This window comes from Terrapene carolina, unplaced genomic scaffold (genome assembly GCF_002925995.2).
Source record: "Terrapene carolina triunguis isolate 2854851 unplaced genomic scaffold, T_m_triunguis-2.0 Scaffold236, whole genome shotgun sequence".
Lineage (NCBI taxonomy): Eukaryota > Metazoa > Chordata > Testudines > Emydidae > Terrapene > Terrapene triunguis.
The window spans coordinates 8965543-8984502 of record NW_020664587.1 but is presented as its reverse complement, the minus strand read 5'-3'; the positions used below and the strand labels follow the sequence as shown (position 1 = coordinate 8984502).

Genomic DNA, 18960 nt, shown 5'->3' with positions numbered 1-18960 from the left:
GTTGATTGGCCGCGGCGACAGCCAATCAACTAGCGGTCGGGGGGGGATTGGGCGCGAGGATTGGCTGGCGGGTTTAGCGGCGAGGATTCCGGTTCCGGGGTGAGGGGCTGAGGCAGCAGCGGGAGCGGGATAATGATGGGGCCGAGCGCGGCGGACGCGGCGGAGCAGGAGGAGCGCTTCGACGGGATGCTGTTGGCCATGGCCCAGCAGCACCAGGGCGGCGTGCGCGAGGTAACGCCCGGACGGACGCGCTCGTCAGGCCGCCCCTCCCCCCCGAGCCCCTGACTCTGTTCCGGGCCCGCGTGAAATGGGAACGGGGGCGGGGCTTCAGGGCTGTGATTCCCCCCCCCCCAGCTCCTGCGCACGTGCGCCGGCGGCTGCGTTAAACCACGTGGTCTCTCCCCTGGATCTGAGGTGCCTGTTCCCCTCCAGCCCACGGGCTTGGCTCCTTCGGCAGGGAAACGGTGATTCTCCATAAAGAGGAAGGGGTCGGTCTGGTGCTTGTGTCCTGGCCGTTTCCGAAGCGCTGAATGCTGCTGTTGGTGACCCAGAGGTTGCCATGTTGATGGGGGGGCATAGCTCAGTGGTTTGAGCATTGGCCTGCTAAACCCAGGGTTGTGAGTTCAATCCTTGAGGGGGCCACTTAGGGATCTGGGGCAAAATCAGTATTTGGTCCTGCTAGTGAAGGCAGGGGGCTGGACTCGATGACCCTACAGGGTCCCTTCCAGCTCTATGAGATAGGATGTTTGCCAGCAGCCTCCACCCACGTTGGTCTTGCTTCCACTAGAGTCCTCTGTTGGTCCTCAGGAAATAGGGTGCCTGTGGTAATGGCTGGAAGACATTGACTTGAATGTATGTCTCTTGTATTTATTATTAATATGGTGCCATTGACACACATGGCTTTCATAGACAGCCAAGAAGACAAAATCCACACTCATGTTACAATTTCAATAGACAAAATATAAGCAAAGGATGTAATATATAAAAGTAAGTTGACTGAGTAGCTATATTAGAGAGACAAGGTGGGTGAGGGAATCTCTCTTATTGGGCCAGCTTCTGTTAGTGAGAGAAACAAGCTCTGGAGCCACACAGACCTCTTCTTCGGGTCTGGAAATGATTCTCCAAGTTCAGTAAAAGATATTACCTCTCCCACTTTGTCTCACTAATATCTTGGGACCAACGCAGCTACATTACATTTATTAGTAGCTGTATGGCAGGTTCCTTGTTTGTCACTCATGTCATTGAGCCCTATCCCTGGTGAGCTGTGACCCTAAGAACAACCATATTGAGTCAGACCTATGGTTCATCTAGCCCAGTATCCTATTTTCCAACAGTGACTGGTGCCAGGTACTTCAGATGGAGTGAATAGAACAAGGCAATTTATCAAGTAATCTATCCCCTGACATCCAGTCCCAGCTTCGAGTGTTGCAACCCTGATACAAACAAAATTGTTTAAACATGAGCAGTTTCTTTGGCCACTGTCGACAGAGATTTATTTACTGACAATCATCCCAAAATGTTGTGATGACTGTTACATGGTATTTCAAATGACCTAGGAAGATAAATAGGATGGTTAGTTTACCATGGCTTTCAGGCCCACATCAGTCAGGGAAACTGTAGTAGCAACAGCACTCCCTACTGACATAGCATAGCTTTCACCTGAGGTGTGGCAAGGATTTAGTCTCAGTGAGCACAATTTTCCTTTCCTCTCCCATCTCACGGGAATTTTAAATTTCTTGTAGAAATGGCCATGCTGAAACATACCTATATAGTCTAGTCTTCTCATGTGTGAGATGTCTATGGCCCTACCAAATTCATGGTCCATTTTGGTTAATTTCACATTCATAGGATTTTTAAAATAGTAAATTTCATGATTTCAGCTATTTAAATCAGTGTTGTAATTTTAGGGGTCCTCGCCCATAAAGGAGTTGGGGGGTTGCAAGGTTATTGTAGTGGAGGGGGGTACTACTACCCTTCTGGGCAGCTGGAGAGTGGTGGCTACTGGCTGGGAGCCTAGCTTTGAAGGCAGAGCCACCGCCAGCAGCAACACAGAAGTAAGGATGGTATAGTCACCCTTACTTCTGCGCTGCTGCCTGCAGAACAGGGCCCTCAGTCAGCAGCCGCCACTCTCCGGCTGCCCAGCTTTGAAGGCAGCAGCACAGAAGTAAGGGTGGATGGCATGGTATTGCCACCCTTACTTCTGCACTGCTGCTGGGAGTGTGCATCTTTCAGAGCTGAGCTAACAGCCACCTCTCTCCATCCGCCCAGATCTGAAGGCAGCGCAGAAGTAAGGGTGGCAATTCTGTGACACCCCCCCTCCCCAAATAACCTTGCTACCCCCCCTTTGCAATTCCCTTTTGGATCAGGACCCCCAATGTGAGGAAGCTAATCTCCCGTGTGAAATCTGTATAGTATAGGGTAAAAGCACACAACAGACCAAATTTCGTGGGGGGAGGCCAGATTTCACAGTCCATGATGCATTTTTCATGGCCATGAATTTAGTAGGGCCCTACAGAAGCAATTCCTTCTTTTTGCATCCGGACCATTATGCAATGCTATCCTTTAGCTGTGCCATATTAGAGCAGCTATTTGTCTCTGCTTCTATTGAGTCCACTTATCTTTTCCTTGGACAGGGAGAACTTTGCTTGGTGTATGGCCTGGAAATGAGGATACTTGCTCAAATAGTTCTGTCATTCACCAGACTGTTGATTAAAAATTTGCTCACTGTGATACTACTAAGATTAGGAAAAAGTGATAAGGGATTGTAACAACTGTATTTCAAGACCTACAGACTTTTATTGCAGCTGTGCACCAGCCTGGCTTTATTAAACCAGCATAGTAGACGTTAAGCCCCTAGTTTGCATTGTTGGCCACTGTGAATTACAGAATTTTACAGATTAATTTTCTTCATTTATTTAGTGAAGTCCAGGATACTGAGTCATGTGTGCTTTACTTCTTACAAGTGTAGCTGCAGTTTATAATTCTTCATATTTAAGTAAGTGTGCTGTAGTCTCTCTTGTAAAAATAAATAAGACTTGATCACATAAGGTCTCCTATGGCTACTACAACGTTGCTCAGAGCTGAGGAATGATTTGGGGGGGGGGGGGGTGTGTGAAAAAAAATTACTGGGTTTTTACACGAGCAAAGAGACCTAAGCTTATGAGAGTTATTATTAAAAACAAAAAACAAACCAATCCTCACACCAGATAGTTTTAAGGTTATAATTCTAGAAGCCACCACTGTAACAATAGTAGTCATGGTGGTTCTGAGGGAAGGTGACTTCAAAAGGAATTTTTCAGTCCTCGCCCATTGTATAATCTCATGAAGATCTCAAAGGTAGAGAACCCAGAAGGCGTATCTTTGCAGAATACGCTAGTTGTTGTTTATCTGAGAAATAGGTACAGGAGTTTGATGTCATGCTTTAAACAGATCTCCAGGTAGACTTGGCTGGGGATTACAGTACAGAACATCAAAAAATCTCTCCTTGCTGAGGCGAGAAGTACTGATGGGAACTAGCGTCGCCTGTTGATCTGGCGGCAGTTTGATGTCCTGGCAGGCCAAGAACAAAGTTACTTTGTTTGTTTTTTCTTGGGTAGGTTGAAATCTTTATTTCAAGTCTCCTGAAACTGCCCGTCTTTTGTCTTTCAGCTTGTGAACACATTCTTCAGTTTCCTCAGACGTAAAACTGATTTCTTCATAGGAGGAGAAGAGGGAGTAGCAGAGAAGGTAACTCACCTCATGTGTTCATGATTGATTTCTGACATACTTAGAGCAAGCTATGCCCTATCTGGAAACACTCATTTCTGTGGAGACTGAGTTCTCCATATTCTCCAGTTACTGCGCCTCAGTGTGCTCTCCTGTTGCCATCTGATTCTTTTTCACTGCTCTATGGGCCTGACTTTTTATGAAACTGCTGAAACATATTAAGGAAACAAGGTAATAATAAACTGCCCCATCCACAGCTGAGCATGTTTGCTTGTGCAAGTGGCATCAGTGGTGAAAGGTGGTTGTTTTTTTTGCCTATGCTCTGGCCAAAGGCTTGTTTGGAAAGCAAGCCTGCCAGACATACTGATTTAACTGTGACAGACACCGCAGGATTGATAACCCCAGGTTACCTTGTTTGTTCATTTCAGAAAAAGCACAAAGTCCGTCTCACAGCATATGCAATTGCCACTTTGTCTCTGAGCTGCAGGGTACGACAGTGTTGGTGTGAGGCTGGTGGTTGCTATGTGGGTGTGGGAGAATTGGACCCTTCAGATTCCAGCAGGCTGGCATTCCTGACCCTACTGCAGAGTACTGCATTTCATATTTAATCTCACAATAGACCTAAGTGCTCAAATATGAAGTACCCAAATTTTCTGAATGGCTTCTGTAGTTAGCTACATAGCAGGAGTTCTAAACTTCTTCACAGTGTGGACTATGTTTTAGTAGCATCTCATGGAAACATTAATTTCCATACAGACCACATCCCCTCCTACTGGCTACTGGATAACATCTGTGGCAGGCAACTACAGCAATTCTTGCATGGGGAAAAAAAAATCAGTATTGGGAAATTATTAAATAGATTTGTCGATGCTTTAATGCAGTTTAGCAAGTGGAGATGAGGAACAAATTCTCTGTGTGCCACCATTAAGTGCTCTACCAACCACTGCTGATCTGCAGGCCAGAGTTTAGGAACCACTGCCATATGGCTTTGTCAATGCTGCATAATGTATACATGCTGCCTAATCTGTGAAATGGAAAAAGAAACTTTAGGATGAAAATGATGCAAAAGATTAACTCCTCTTTCCCCCTCAGTCTGGGGAGAGAGGGACTAGAAATCTTCAAGATCGCAAAGGGATGGGCATATAGTTATAGAAAGAAAATGTGATTAGCACTCTGAATAGATTTTCAAATGACTGACACCTGTAGTGGCTAGAGTTGGGAACTAAAAGTTAAGACTCCTGGCTTCTATGCTGTACTGTCGAAAGTTACATAGCAAGTCAAATCACTTAGCAGCCGTACCTTAGTTTCCCCACCTGTAAGAGAAAGATAAGACTTAATTCTCTTGTCAAGTGCTTTGTGATCCTCTGAAAGACATTGCATACAAAACAGGACTTCCTCTGCCTTTCACGACATAGTGCCCCCCAACAAAGGTTTGAAGAAGCCAGACTGCTCTATCCCATTCTCCCACTACCCATCCTTATGCTGAAGTTTCCTTTGGGACTGAAATGTCTTGTCTCATAGACTCATAGACTCATAGACTTTAAGGTCAGAAGGGACCAATATGGTCATCTAGTCTGACCTCCTGCATGATGCAGGCCACAAAAGCTGACCCCCCCACTTTCCCTTAACTCTGCTGTTGAAGTCTCCAGATCGTGATCTAAAGACTTCAAGTTGCAGTGAATCTTCCAGCTTGCGACCCCTGCCCTATGCTGCGGAGGAAGGCGAAAAACCTCCAGGGCCACTGCCAATCCACCCTGGAGGAAAATTCCTTCCCGACCCCAAATATGGCGATCAGCAGAACCCCGAGCATACAGGCAAGAATCTCTAGCCAGACCCTCATTTTACCAGCGATGTCCGTTATTGCCTAATTGATTAGAATCACGTAATCCCATCAAACCATTCCCTCCATAAACTTATCTAGCCTAATCTTGAAGCCAGAGAGGTCTTTCGCCCCCACCGTTTCCCTCGGAAGGCTGTTCCAAAATTTCACCCCTCTGACGGTTAGAAACCTTCGTCTAATTTCAAGCCTAAATTTCCCCACGGCCAGTTTATATCCATTCGTTCTCGTGTCCACATTAGCACTGAGCTGAAATAATTCCTCCCCCTCCCTGGTATTTATCCCTTTGATATATTTGAAGAGAGCAATCATATCCCCCCTCAGCCTTCTTTTGGTTAGGCTAAACAAACCAAGCTCCTCGAGTCTCCTTTCATAGGAAAGGTTTTCCATTCCTCGGATCATCCTAGTTGCCCTTCTCTGTACCCGTTCCAGTTTCAGTTCATCCCTTTTAAACATAGGAGACCAGAACTGCACACAGTACTCCAAGTGAGGTCTCACCAGCGCCTTGTATAACGGAAGCAGCACCTCCCTGTCCCTACTAGAAATACCTCGCCTTATGCATCCCAAGATCGCATTAGCTTTTTTCGCAGCCACGTCGCATTGCCGACTCATAGTCATCCTGCGATCAACCAGGACTCCGAGGTCCTTCTCCTCCTCAGTCACTTCTAACCTATGCGTCCCTAGCTTATAACTAAAATTCTTATTAGTCATCCCTAAATGCATCACCTTACACTTCTCACTATTAAATCTCATCCTATTACTAATACTCCAATTTACAAGGTCATCCAAGTCTCCCTGCAGAATATCCCGATCCTTCTCCGAGTTGGCAATGCCTCCCAACTTTGTGTCATCCGCAAACTTTATCAGCCCACTCCTACATTTGGTTCCGAGGTCAGTAACGAATAGATTAAATAAAATCGGACCCAGAACCGAACCTTGAGGAACCCCACTGGTGACCTCCCTCCAATCTGACAGTTCACCTTTCAGTACTACCCTCTGCAGTCTCCCCCTTAACCAGTTCCTTATCCACCTCTGGATTTTCCTATCGATCCCCATCTTATCCAATTTAACCAATAATTCCTCATGCGGAACCGTATCAAACGCTTTACTAAAATCGAGGTATATTAGATCCACCGCATTTCCTTTATCTAGAAGGTCTGTTACTTTCTCAAAGAAGGAGATCAGGTTGGTTTGGCACGACCTGCCTTTCGTAAACCCATGTTGTAATTTGTCCCCATTGCCATTCACCTCAAGGCCCTTAACTACTTTCTCCTTCAAAATTTTTTCCAAGACCTTACATACTACAGAAGTTAAACTAACAGGCCTGTAGTTACCCGGGTCACTTTTTTTCCCCTTCTTGAAAATAGGAACCACATTAGCTATTCTCCAGTCCAACGGTACCACCCCCGAGTTTACAGATTCATTAAAAATTGTCGCCAAGGGGCTCGCAATTTCTCGCGCCAGTTCCTTCAGTATTCTAGGATGAAGATCATCCGGTCCGCCCGATTTAGTCCCGTTTAGCTGGTCAAGTTTGGCTTCCACCTCTGATACTGTAATGTCTATCCCCCCTCCTCTATTCCCCTCTGTCCTACTCCCTCTATTCCTAAACCCTTCATTAGCCTTATTAAAGACCGAAGCAAAATATTCATTTAGATATTGTGCCATGCCTAGATTACTGTTAATTTCCACTCCATCCACATTCTTCAGCGGTCCCACTTCCTCTTTCTTTGTTTTCTTCCTATTTATATGGCTATAAAACCTCTTACTATTGGATTTAATTCCCCTCGCAAGGTCCAACTCTACACGGCTTTTGGCCTTTCTCACCGCATCCCTACATGCTCTAAACTCACTAAGGTAGGTTTCCTTGCTGATCCCTCCCTTCTTCCATTTTCTGTACGCTTTCTGTTTTTTCTTAATCGCCCCTTTGAGACTCCCGCTCATCCAGCTAGGTCTAAATGTCCTGCCCACTAATCGTTTTCCCTTTCTTGGGATACAGGCCTCAGACATCTCATGCAACTTCTGCTTGAAATAATCCCAGGCGTCATCTGCCTTTAGATCCCTAAGTATGTTAGCCCAATCCACTTCCCTAAGTAGTTGCCTTAATTTATTAAAGTTGGCCTTTTTGAAATTGTAAACCTTAGTTACAGTATCATTTCTGTTAATCCTTCCATTAAGTTTAAACCGAATTAGCTCATGGTCACTCGAGCCAAGGTTGTCCCCTACAACCATTTCTTCAACGAGGTCCTCACTACTCACCAGCACTAAATCTAAAATGGCATCCCCCCTCGTTGGTTCACTTACTACTTGATGAAGGAATTCATCTGCTAGTACGTCTAAGAACATCTGAGCCCTGTTATTGTTACTAGCACGACTATTACTATTACTAGTTACTATTGTGTGTGGTCTCATCACCAAGGTGAAGCTTTTGTGGTGGCGGGGTAAGGGGAATTATGCTGACATGGGAGGTGAGAATACATGCTCCCCCCCCCCCCCCTTTTTTTTTTTTTTAAGGACTTTCTTGTGCTTGACTAACTGAGGGTTTGTTTTTAAAATCATCATAGAATATCAGGGTTGGAAGGGACCTCAGGATGTCATCTAGTCCAACCCCCTGCTCAAAGCAGGACCAATCCCCAACTAAATCAATCCTCACTAGGGATTCATTCCTCAGTAAGGGCAAGTCTTTGACAAGTCACTATACAGACAGTAAACTATACTACATGCAAATACAGATTTTGTGCTTCTGTTCATGGCTATTCGAATGCTGAAGCAACTTTAAGGGTCTTCCAACAGCAAAGACACTTGAAACAGAGCCAATTTCACAGTCAAATGGTTTCATAACACCCTGCCACTTGCTGCCGGGCATGCGTCAGTGCCCTGATCTCAATCCCTGACTCTCCTGAGATATGGGTTAGGCATACGGTGGACAGAAATAGCATGCTTCTCCCACCTCCATTTGGGAAAGAACACTGAGCCTCTTTCACACAGCTCTTTGGGATCAGAGCTTGGAATTTGACTAGCTGTAGAGGCAGGGAAACCATAATGTTGATTCCTCTTTTGTGGATGGAGAAAGATCCTGGAGAAAACCTTTTTCATAAGGCAGCTTCACCTCGAGCAGCACCCCTGCAACAGGCTGTGGCCTGTCAGGTTCTCCCAGCCTCAGTTTCCCCTTTTTATCCACACATGAAGGGAACAATAGTCTGTCTCTGATACATAGTTGCCCCTGGGCATAATTGGTATACACCAGTGCAGTAATTCCCCAAAAACCTTATAATAAAACCATTCTGCAGTTTCCACAGTAAATGTATGAAGATAGTGTGTTTTTTTTTTCCCCTATTCCCCTCTTCAGGTTTAGCTCTGCCACATCACTAGCAGCACTCTGTTCCAAATTCTTTTTACACCAATCTAGAATCCCTTTTTCCTGCCTGTGGGTAACCAGTCTTCTTGCAGCCCTTCACTCAGGTCTTTGCCCCAAGAGCTCTCCCTCCTGCAGTGTTCCTCCAGGCCTTCCTACCTGTAAGTCCTTCCCCTTGGCAGGGGATCAAATTCCTGCATCAACCCTCTTTCTTCTAGGCTTAGGCTTCCTCTGACCAAGCTGTATCATCCCCTTTTTCCTAGGAGCCACTGCCCACGCCTTCCACTCATCTAGGATCCCCCACTTCAGTGAGTTCTCACCAGCAGTTCTGTTCTAGCTCTTATCTGAATTCAGCTCTCTTCCAAGCAACTCCTGTAACCTCTTCCTTGCTGCTTCCTGTCTGTCTCTCTGAGGTTCAGCCACCATTCACCTGTTCTGATTCTCACGATCTCCTGCCCTCTAGTGCCCAGATGCCCTCTCTTAAGCCTAATTTGGGGTCAACTGACCACTTGCAGGTGCACTGGCCTCTTCCCTTTTAAAGTGCCAGTGTTACCCTGTGACACATCTGCCTCCTTTTCACTTCCCCTCCCCAAAATGAATTAGAATGGTATTTTAGTAGTAGCACTCTTTTGGCTTTTTGGAGACTCAATTCCACTTCTATGTATGCAACAGAGGGGGTGTGTTTTGAATATCATATCAAAGAAGGTACTGCAGGCCAGTGTTCCCTCTAATTTTTTCCATCCATGTGCGAAATGAATTTTGCTATGTGCACCACTATTGAGGTAATGTGCAGATCTGCGTCACTAGTAGAAACAAAAAACCTAATGAAAAAATTACCATAGGGATAATTACTCCAGCCAGGACAGGTTAGGCATTTTAGAGCTCACTACTCAAAGAATTACATTTTAAGCATAAGAGAGAAATAAAATTATGAAATGCGCAGACCAGTCCAGAAACAAAAAATAACAGCACTTTGAAAGAATAAAATTACAGAGAATATATGTGCATTGCAGGAAGACCACCAACAACACAAGTATGTGTTGGGAGATGAATGTGTCAGAGACTGTGTGTGTGAGACACAGAGTCAGTGTGTGCAAGCTGGCTGCTGGGGAAGTCAAGAGACCATGCATTGTCTCTTTAAGGCACTCACTCACCAGAAGGCTCATTCAGACCACAGCAGCTCTCCTGCTCCTGAGCCCTGTGCTGCCCCCCCCCCCCCGTGGAGATGGGGTACATGGGCAAGGGGAGGCAGGGGAAGGGGGACACCCTGATATAAGCACCCTCTCTGCCCCCCACAGCAAACAGGAGGGTACCAGGAGCAGCTGGCCAGAGGCTCCAAGGTAGAGGGCAAGAGCAACGTGGCTGCAGAGCAGCGGGGGGAGGGGCACCTGAGCACATGCTGCTCTGGCTCAGCTAATCAAGTGCGTGATTCACTCCTGGGTGGCCGGGCTGCTTAGAGGGAACAGAGTACTGCACTTCTGCTGTGTACATAAAGATTTAATAATAATTGTATCCTTCTCCCCCTGTACTGGTTTGCAGTCAGTTGTATAATTAGCTGAGGTCCAGAATCTCTGAGCTGCTTTGGGCCAGTTCACCCTGATAAGTGCCGATCACATCCTTGGGACTTCCTCTGGTTAAACTCGTACCCTTTGATATAAGGAATCTCTTCCTCCCTTTGATTCCTGTCTGTGACGGTTGCCAGGGGTACCCAGCATTGCTCCCACCTGCCTTGCATCACATTCTCCCCAGATGTTCTCTTTCCTGTCTGAAGAGCTAGTGTGTCTTCCATAGCAGAACTGTGTTTTCACTACGTGCTGCCTCGCACAGTACCTCTGGCATTATCAACAGCTGGGTTATTCCTCTGGCTTCCTGCCTGTTTACTCAACTCTCCCGCCAAGCAGTGCAGCCATTTACATCACAGACCTCGATATTCTGCCTTTCTTGAGTGCTCCTGGAGCAGGGTTATATGGTAACTTGTTCCCAAGCGATATAATTTGGTTTTCAAAGCTCTCTCCGACAAACTGTAGCTTTCAGGTAAAAATTGATGCTTTTAGGTTTTTAAGTATTCATTGTTATTTCTTTTTCCCTATTCTGCCAACAATGCAAGGTGTTTACAAAGAATAGTATGAATGCAAGGTCTCCACCCTAAATAGCTTACTATCTAAATATTAAATTGGATAATTATCCATCTAGTATACGGGGACACTTCAGATGGGAAAGGCCTTCTGTGTACTCCACCTGGAAAGCATCCGGATCCAGTTATAACATATTATACACCTATAACTTCTTCCACGGGGGGATCTCAAAGCACTGACAAACACTAGTTATCAGAGCCTCCTGGTCGGTATTCTCACTTTACAGATGAGTAAGGCACAGAGACTACATGAATCGTTTAAGGTGAGACTACAAATCCTTGGCACAGAGCTGGGTATACAAACTAGGGTCCTGAATCTCCATTGCACTTTTGCCTCTGCAAAGTAGCTGTTAAACACTGCCAAATCAAATGGTAGGATTTTACACTACACAAGGTACAGGGCAATGGAGAATCCGGCTCAAGGAGTACTTTTCTTCTATGCGCAGGGACTTGGAAAGTATTCTGAACTTTCCCAGATATCCTGTCAGACACCACCTCAAATCATGGGATGAAAAGAGAGGGAAATATCCCTAGGTCAGTGCTTTTGAGGAACATGTGTGCTCTGCAGTAGACTTATGAGGGAGGTGGAGTCTCCCTTCAGCTGCTGCCACCCAGGTTCGTGGTGAATTCTTAAAACTCATCCATCATTGGGCTCCTTTCTTTCAGTTAATCACAGAGACGTTCAACCACCACAACAAGCTGGCTCAGAAAGAGCGGAAGGAGAAAAAGGCCCGGCAAGAGGCAGAACGGCGTGAAAAGACAGAGCGAGCTGCCAAACTCGCTAAAGAAAAGAAGCAGGAAGATAATGAGCCAAGGATCAAGGAGCTTACAGAGGAAGAGGCGGAAAGGTTGCAACAGGAAATTGACCAGGTGAGAGCTCAGTATGGTGAGCATTTGTGTGCGCACTATGTGCCTTTTAAAGGGAGACTGTATGGGGCTAGAGCCAGCCTTCTTGGTTGGCTTGTGTGCAACCCAATCAGTAGTGACTGGTATAATTCAGTTAGAAGCTTGGTGCTTGTTCAAATATCCAGAATACCAGACTGGAGCAGCTGTTGCATTTCCAAGTTAATCTAAGCCTGCCCAATCTTCCTTCTCCTTGGTTCTCTTACAAGTTACTTTGCCCCAGTGCCCTCAGCAAGCGCTCTTATTGCAACAGAGCGCTCTGGCACGGTCTCTGAGTAACTCTCTCTGCAGTTACACTGGGGAAAGGAGCAGAGGCGGGCTGATGCCATGCCAGTCTGCCTCTTGGACAGTGGGGCTTTCCTGTTACATGGTGCAGTAGAGCTGGAAATTTCCCCCCTTCCCCCCCCCCCCCAAGTTTCCTGTAGTTCTGAGTCATGCACAGGCCTGCAGCTTTATCTAAAGAAGGAAATGGGGCCACCTAGTGCTGTATTAGTACATTTCATTTGTCAGAGTTTCACAGACATCAGATAATCAGTCTGGGATGTTTGGGTTTTTAACAGAAAAAAGAGCAAAAACAAGATGAGCCCAAAGATGTCTCAGTGAAACCCTGTGAGAATCAAACGGAATCTCCAGAGCCCAGTAAACAGGTAATGTGTTCCCAGAGTCTTCCTCAGATCTGGGGAGGGGGAAGTGTGCATCTGAACAACATGGAGGTGGCCTCTCAGTATGTGGGGGAGTGTGCCATCTGAACGGTGTGGAGTGTCCTCTGTGAGAGCGTGCACTGGAGGTCTTCAGTGCTTCTGCCATCTGTACTCCCTGCCCATTTGGAGAATGCAACAGATTCTCAAAGACATTCCCTAATTTTTTAAAAATATGATGCTTTGAAAGGGAAATCTCTGCCTTCTAATTCTGGACTGGATCTACGTGGAGTGCCTTGGCCATCAAACACATAATTAACTGGAAGATCCCATATGAATTTAAAGAGCCATTCTTACTAGTGAAATGTATATGCAGGCTTGAAAACCTCTTTACTGATGCTTAAATTGTTTGTTTAGGAGACAGATGACGAGGAAGAAGATGAGAAGGATAAAGGAAAACTTAAACCAAACTCTGGGAATGGGGCTGATCTTCCCAACTATAGGTGGACACAGACCCTTTCTGAACTGGATGTAAGTGCTGCCTTTGACTGGGGATGCGAGGATTTCTAGCCTTGAAACTTGAGGGCAGGCACTGCTATGAACTGTGCAGCTGTTGATCAGTAACAAGGTCAGCTAGCTCAATGATATGCTTTGTATTCTGGTTGTCCAAGAAGATAACAGTTAACAGTGTTTAGCTGTAGCACACCAATAATGGGAGAGAGCTTGGCAGGTAAGATGCTTTGAGGCCCTTTTGTCATCCTGCCTCAATCTTGACCTTGTTGAAGTGAGACCGCACTCATATTTTGCTCATCCTGTGTGACCCACTTGAGAGCTGTCAGGCATCATCTTGCCAGATTTCTGCTTCAGCCCCCACAGAATCCATATATTTAATGCACAAAGAGCATGTCCTGCACTGGCATATACCTTGTAGCTCAGATGAACTCAAGGTAGAGAGTCTTGGAGCAGTAACACAAGGGGAAGTGAGAGAGCTCTCTGATCCCTCCTCTCTCTCTCTCTCCTGTCCAGCTGGCCATACCATTCAAGGTGAACTTCCGGCTGAAGGGGAAGGATGTGGTGGTGGACATTCAGAGACGGCACCTGAAAGTGGGGCTGAAGGGTCACCCCCCAGTGATTGAAGGAGACCTATACAATGAAGTGAAGGTGGAGGAGAGCTCCTGGCTGATTGAGGATGGTAAAATAGTCACCGTGCACCTGGAGAAGGTAAGACTATAAACGCCATACTGGGTCAGACCAGTGATCCATCTACACAGTATTTTGACACCTCAATCTGGGACAGTTCTTCATGGCTTGTCTACACTTAAAATGGTGCAGCAGTGGGTACTCCACCTCCCCGAGAGGAGGTAGCTAGGTCAACAGGAGAATTCTCCCATGGATCTAGCATTGTCTACACGGGTTAGGTTAGTTTAATCGTGTTGCTCAGGGTGTGGATTTTTTACTGTGACATAGTTATACTGACCTAATTTCCTAGCGTAGACCAGGCCTCAGTTTTGTCACCTAAAAAGAACGGCTCTGGTCTGGAACTTTCTCTCACATCCTGTACAAGGTACAGCAGGGTGAATCAGTGATAGCATTCAGGCTCATGTCTGTTATACATCCCGCAGAGCCAGGAACCTTGAGAGTTAAGGTTGTATTTTCACTCCTGTTCTTTGGTACAGTATTTCTTGAGCCTATATACTACTCCACTTAGGCACATCAGATTTTTGAGGACCAGAGTCTGACCAGATTTTCAGCTGTAACTTTTAATTGATCCATGCTCCTGGATTGGTCACTCACTCTTTGAGAATGGAGTCAGCTTTTCTTTTAAAGTGGAGTGCATTATCGGAGTGAAGGGCTGGTCTGTCTTTCACCTGCGGTATGTGAACATCTGGGCACAGCTGGTGTCATGTGCTGGCAGGTTTCAGTGTGGCACTGTTCCTTTTATGCCATTTCAGTTGGAGTTGATTTAATAATAGGAACATGGGTTTGCCCATTCTGGACGCTGTCTCCTTGCAGCTTGTTCCTGCCAGGGGTAATTCCTGCCATTTGGGATTAAACTGAGGTGGCTGAGAATGGGAAATCTGCCTTTTATATCCAGGTTTTATCTTCTGATGGGCATTGTCAGTTAAGGGCTACACAAGCTGGGTTTGATTCCAGCGACTGTTTCTTTGTAACAAAAAAGTAACCCCCCCTAAATATCCCATATGAGCATTTCCAGAGAACCTGCTGTTTGCGAAGTGTTCTTTACTGCTGCCTCTCCTCCTTAGATTAACAAGATGGAATGGTGGAGCAAGCTAGTCCCCACGGACCCAGAAATCAACACCAAGAAAATTAACCCAGAGAACTCAAAGGTAATATCTGTTTGTCACCCCATTAGCCATAGTGAAGAGGGGCTGTGAACTTGATCACAAGTTGATCACAGCCGTCTTAAACCTTTTGGCCTCTACCATGTATTCACTCTGCAAGCAAAGTAAATGGGGCCAAAGGACACAGAATCCAAAGGGGATGAAGACTTGGGAGAAATATTGATCTATGGAACTATAAGAAGCGTGGCAGGCAACTCTTCACACTGCCCCATGAGAGACCTGGTCTGAATTAGAAGTGGGACTGCAGAATTTCTTGTGTCCAGGGAAAACAAGGTGTAAATTTGTCACTGCCCATGGTGACAGTGTTGCATTAGTCTGAGAAGAAACCTCTGCTCTGAATAAGGAAAACCCCTTCCCCTGACTTCATATACCATGCGTTCAATGTTACTCCAGAGACGTTTACTCCTATAGAATCCAGTGAGTGTTCACCTGGAGAGGGGTGTAGGGAGCCTGTTCAAAGAAACATGAGGAGCCTTCTCATGGAACAGTTTTTGGATCAGAGTATGACTGTAACGGAATATTTGTGAGAGACTTTGTGAGTGTATTCCCTGACTGGGGGTATGGCTGGCATAACTAGAAAGAGGTGATCTAGCAAGTTAAATCATTCAAAAGCATGAGATTGTGTTGGCTACTTGAAAGCTACCCTACCATGCAATCTGAATCCAGCAAAACCTTATTGCAGTGAGTGCAGTTGGATTTACAGGTCAGTTGCTATATAAGTAGGTCTGTAGCTTGCATGCTATGGTGCACTGAAATTTTACTCTGTCTTAGTTCACTGTAAGCAGAGGTTCTGTATGTAGGCCATGGGGCCTGTGGCTTGTTCCTCCATCTATAACAGAATCTCCTTGGGTTTTAGTTGTCAGACCTGGACAGTGAAACTCGCAGCATGGTGGAGAAAATGATGTATGATCAACGTCAGAAATCCATGGGGCTCCCCACGTCTGATGAACAGAAGAAGCAGGATATACTGAAAAAGTGCGTAGAGAGAATTCATCCATGGGTACTTTCTTCCCCACCTCCCTTGAGCAATTTTGTGTGTCAGCCATATGTCATGGAGTAATAGGAGGGGGAAGAGTGACTGACGGCGCCTGAGACGGGTTTGGCCTTGGAGCCTGTCTGCATTCACTTGCAGAATTCAGTTGAAATGTTTTAGACATTGACCCTCAGCGTTGGGATGGGAACATACTGAATTGTGCTGTGTTGTACAGCCCCGCTCTAGGGCTAGCTTCAAGTGCAGGGAGTAAGACACAGCAGGTGGTGTCTGGGCTGGAGGTATTATCTCTATGGAGCCACTGAGATCATGTAAAAGCTCATTAATCTCTCTCAACCTAGTAGCCCAGATAACTTTTCCTCCCCCACACATCCTACATTAGACAGCTGTCTCCAAGCCAATAGCACGTTTATATCTTTATAGCTCTGTTTGGCGTAACTGCACCTTGGAGTTCCTGTGAGTAACTTTCCTGCCAAGGCCATGTGGGGTCAGTGCCCACATCTGCTGGGGATGAGAGGAAGGGTAACTGTGGGTCATGCAGCTTCCCCTTGTAAATGCAAAACTGCCTCTTTTCCCTGGGGTGAAACAAGGATTAGTGTAGCAGGACAGTTTCTCCTGCTACCATCTCCCCTTCCTTGGTTTTTCCGCACAGATGCAGACTTGACTGATGTTTTTTTGATCAGCACCATAGGGGCTTGTTCAAGCTAAAGGTCCATCAGGTTTATGTGCTGTGCGCTTCTAGTGAGATGACTTGTCGTTCCAAAACGTACATCAGACCCTAAACTGAGACTGTCTCCCCTCACCCCTTAGGAAGAATCTGGGCTTGCCCTTGCTTCCCTGAGCAGTGTAGACAGGATCTCTTGTACACAAGATCACTTGTTGAATGTTCTCCATAAGCTTAGTCCCAGTGTTCTTTGACTGGTGGAGAATGGGCATGAAGTTTAGACTGTCTGGCCCAGTTAGATTCCTTCTCTCTGCCAACAAAGTCCTCTCTGCTGACATACAGCTTACTGGAGCTGGGTTTCTGTGCCATCCTTCTCTTGCTACTGTTCTCACTACCACAGTAGCGGAGACATCTCCGACAACCCCAGTAATATGTCTGACTAAGTAATATGTCTAAATTTAGATCAGAATCCCCTCACCCCGATTATCAACATCGCAGCTGCTACGTGTCTGGCTTGAAGGTAACAGTTCCCAAGGGTGTGTCCCATTAATAACCGTTGCTCGTTTACGCCTGTTGGCCTTGATGACTGGGTAACGTTACTGATATTATTAACAGGAGCAGGAAGGAGTGAGGTGGTGTCCAGGGTTCCTTGCACGGGAAGCTCTGCAAATCAACATGGCTAATGTGAGACCTGCAGGCCTGGGGAAGGGGAGCGCAGCAGCCATCATGGTAGCAAGTGAAAGTGACAGCAGAGAGGGCATTGCTATCCCCTTCCTATGTAGAAGAGGGGATTAATGCGTCCCCACTATACAGGAGCTGTTGTGAGGATAGATTGAACAGTGCCTAGGAAATGTCAAGCTCTCTACTGTGTGTGTGTAAAATGTTGCAGAATAGCATTAAGTAGCATGCAGCCTGCCTAGCTCGTTCACTTGTGCACCTTTCTTTCTTGCAGGTTCATGGAGCAGCATCCAGAAATGGACTTTTCAAAGGCTAAATTCAACTGAGCCCCTCTTTTTTCCCCCTCTACTCCCTTCAGACAGGCCATGGAATGGGGCAGGATGTGCATGGGTCGGGGGGAGGGAAGGGTCATCTCCTGACCTTGGGCGAGTAAACACTCCTGTCATCCCCAAGTGAACTTGCCATGGAAGCAGCTTCATGACTGGCATCCCCGCTGTTGCCAGTCCAGCACAATGCAAGGTCCTTGTATCAGTTTGCAGCAGTAGCACCTGCCAGACATGTAGCCAGCTGGCTCACATTGATATAGACCGTGAGGACCTTGCTTGGCAGAGAGGAGGGAGTAAAGCAAAAAAGGCTACGCAAGTCAGGCTAAAGCAATGTTTGAACATCTCCTGGGACTGTCACTTGCCTCTTGAGGACCCCCTAACCCCAGTCCTTGGTTAAGAACCAGTCTAGTTGTGACAGGAGTGGAGCTGTCCTCCCAACTCCTGCTTTGAAACTGAGCAGTTGGAGCCTTTATGAGCAAAATTCCATCTTCTGTCTCCCCCTGACCCTCCCTCCCCGATGTACCTGCTCCAAAGCAAGCTGCACCTGTAAAACTCTTACAGGACACAGCACCCTGGCTAGGACCCATGCCCCTGTGTTTATTAGGCAAATTGACCCAGAGGGTGGATCAGCTGTGGCATTTGGGGTATTGGTCCTACCTTCAGTAATACAGCACTGTTCACAGTGGGTAAGTCCCTTAACTCTTCCTGCATGACTGCTCTGCTCTCCTGTAGGAACAGTTGGCTTGTTTTGTAACGCTTTCCTAGCCTTCCTCTGTTTGCCGTAGGGGGCGCTCCCCAATAAGGCCTGCCTTCACCCTTGGTCTTTGGATTAGAGGCTAATGTGCCAATTAAACACCATTTTATCTACAACAGAGAAGGATTTTACTCCTCCCAGTCCACACTGGTACAAATCTATTTCAGTTATCGGAGGACATTGCTCCACTAGTCACCACACTGCTGCTCAAATGAGCTGGGAAGGGGCTTTGTGGCCTTTCTAACTTGGGGGAGGCGCTAGAGCTGAATCGTGCCTGGGGAGCGAGGAGGGGTCAGTGGCTGATTTGCCCACTGCGTGGGATTGGCTCAGTGCTGTTGTTGGGCTTGGTGAAAATGGGACAAGTGGATGGCTACAGACTTCAGGGGAGAGGCCACTAAAGTGGGGTGGGTGGGTGTGTGGGTGTTGAAATTCTGCTATCCTGTGAATGAGCAGCACTGAGGCTCTCCAGCTGTTGCAAAGGGAGGGGTGGATGGTAGGCAGGAGAGAGCCCTCTGGGCAGTGACAGCTCTTGCTGGAGGTTTGATCTCTCCACCTATTTCAAGTTAGTGTTTGCCAAGAGGCCTCCTCTCTTCCATCTGTTGATTGGTCAACAAG

General features: G+C 46.5%; 1 protein-coding gene across 1 annotated transcript; it reads left to right on the top strand.

Annotated features, from left to right (window-relative positions):
- Window positions 1–107: 107 nt before the first annotated feature.
- On the top strand, window positions 108–18755 carry NUDC (nuclear distribution C, dynein complex regulator). The gene is made up of 9 exons (XM_024203332.3): window positions 108–231; window positions 3649–3726; window positions 11695–11898; window positions 12492–12578; window positions 12987–13100; window positions 13596–13790; window positions 14834–14917; window positions 15789–15907; window positions 17540–18755. Exons 1-9 carry the CDS (start codon window positions 133–135, stop codon window positions 17589–17591), a joined length of 1032 nt encoding a protein of 343 aa, XP_024059100.1. The 5' UTR covers window positions 108–132; the 3' UTR covers window positions 17592–18755.
- Window positions 18756–18960: the final 205 nt, after the last annotated feature.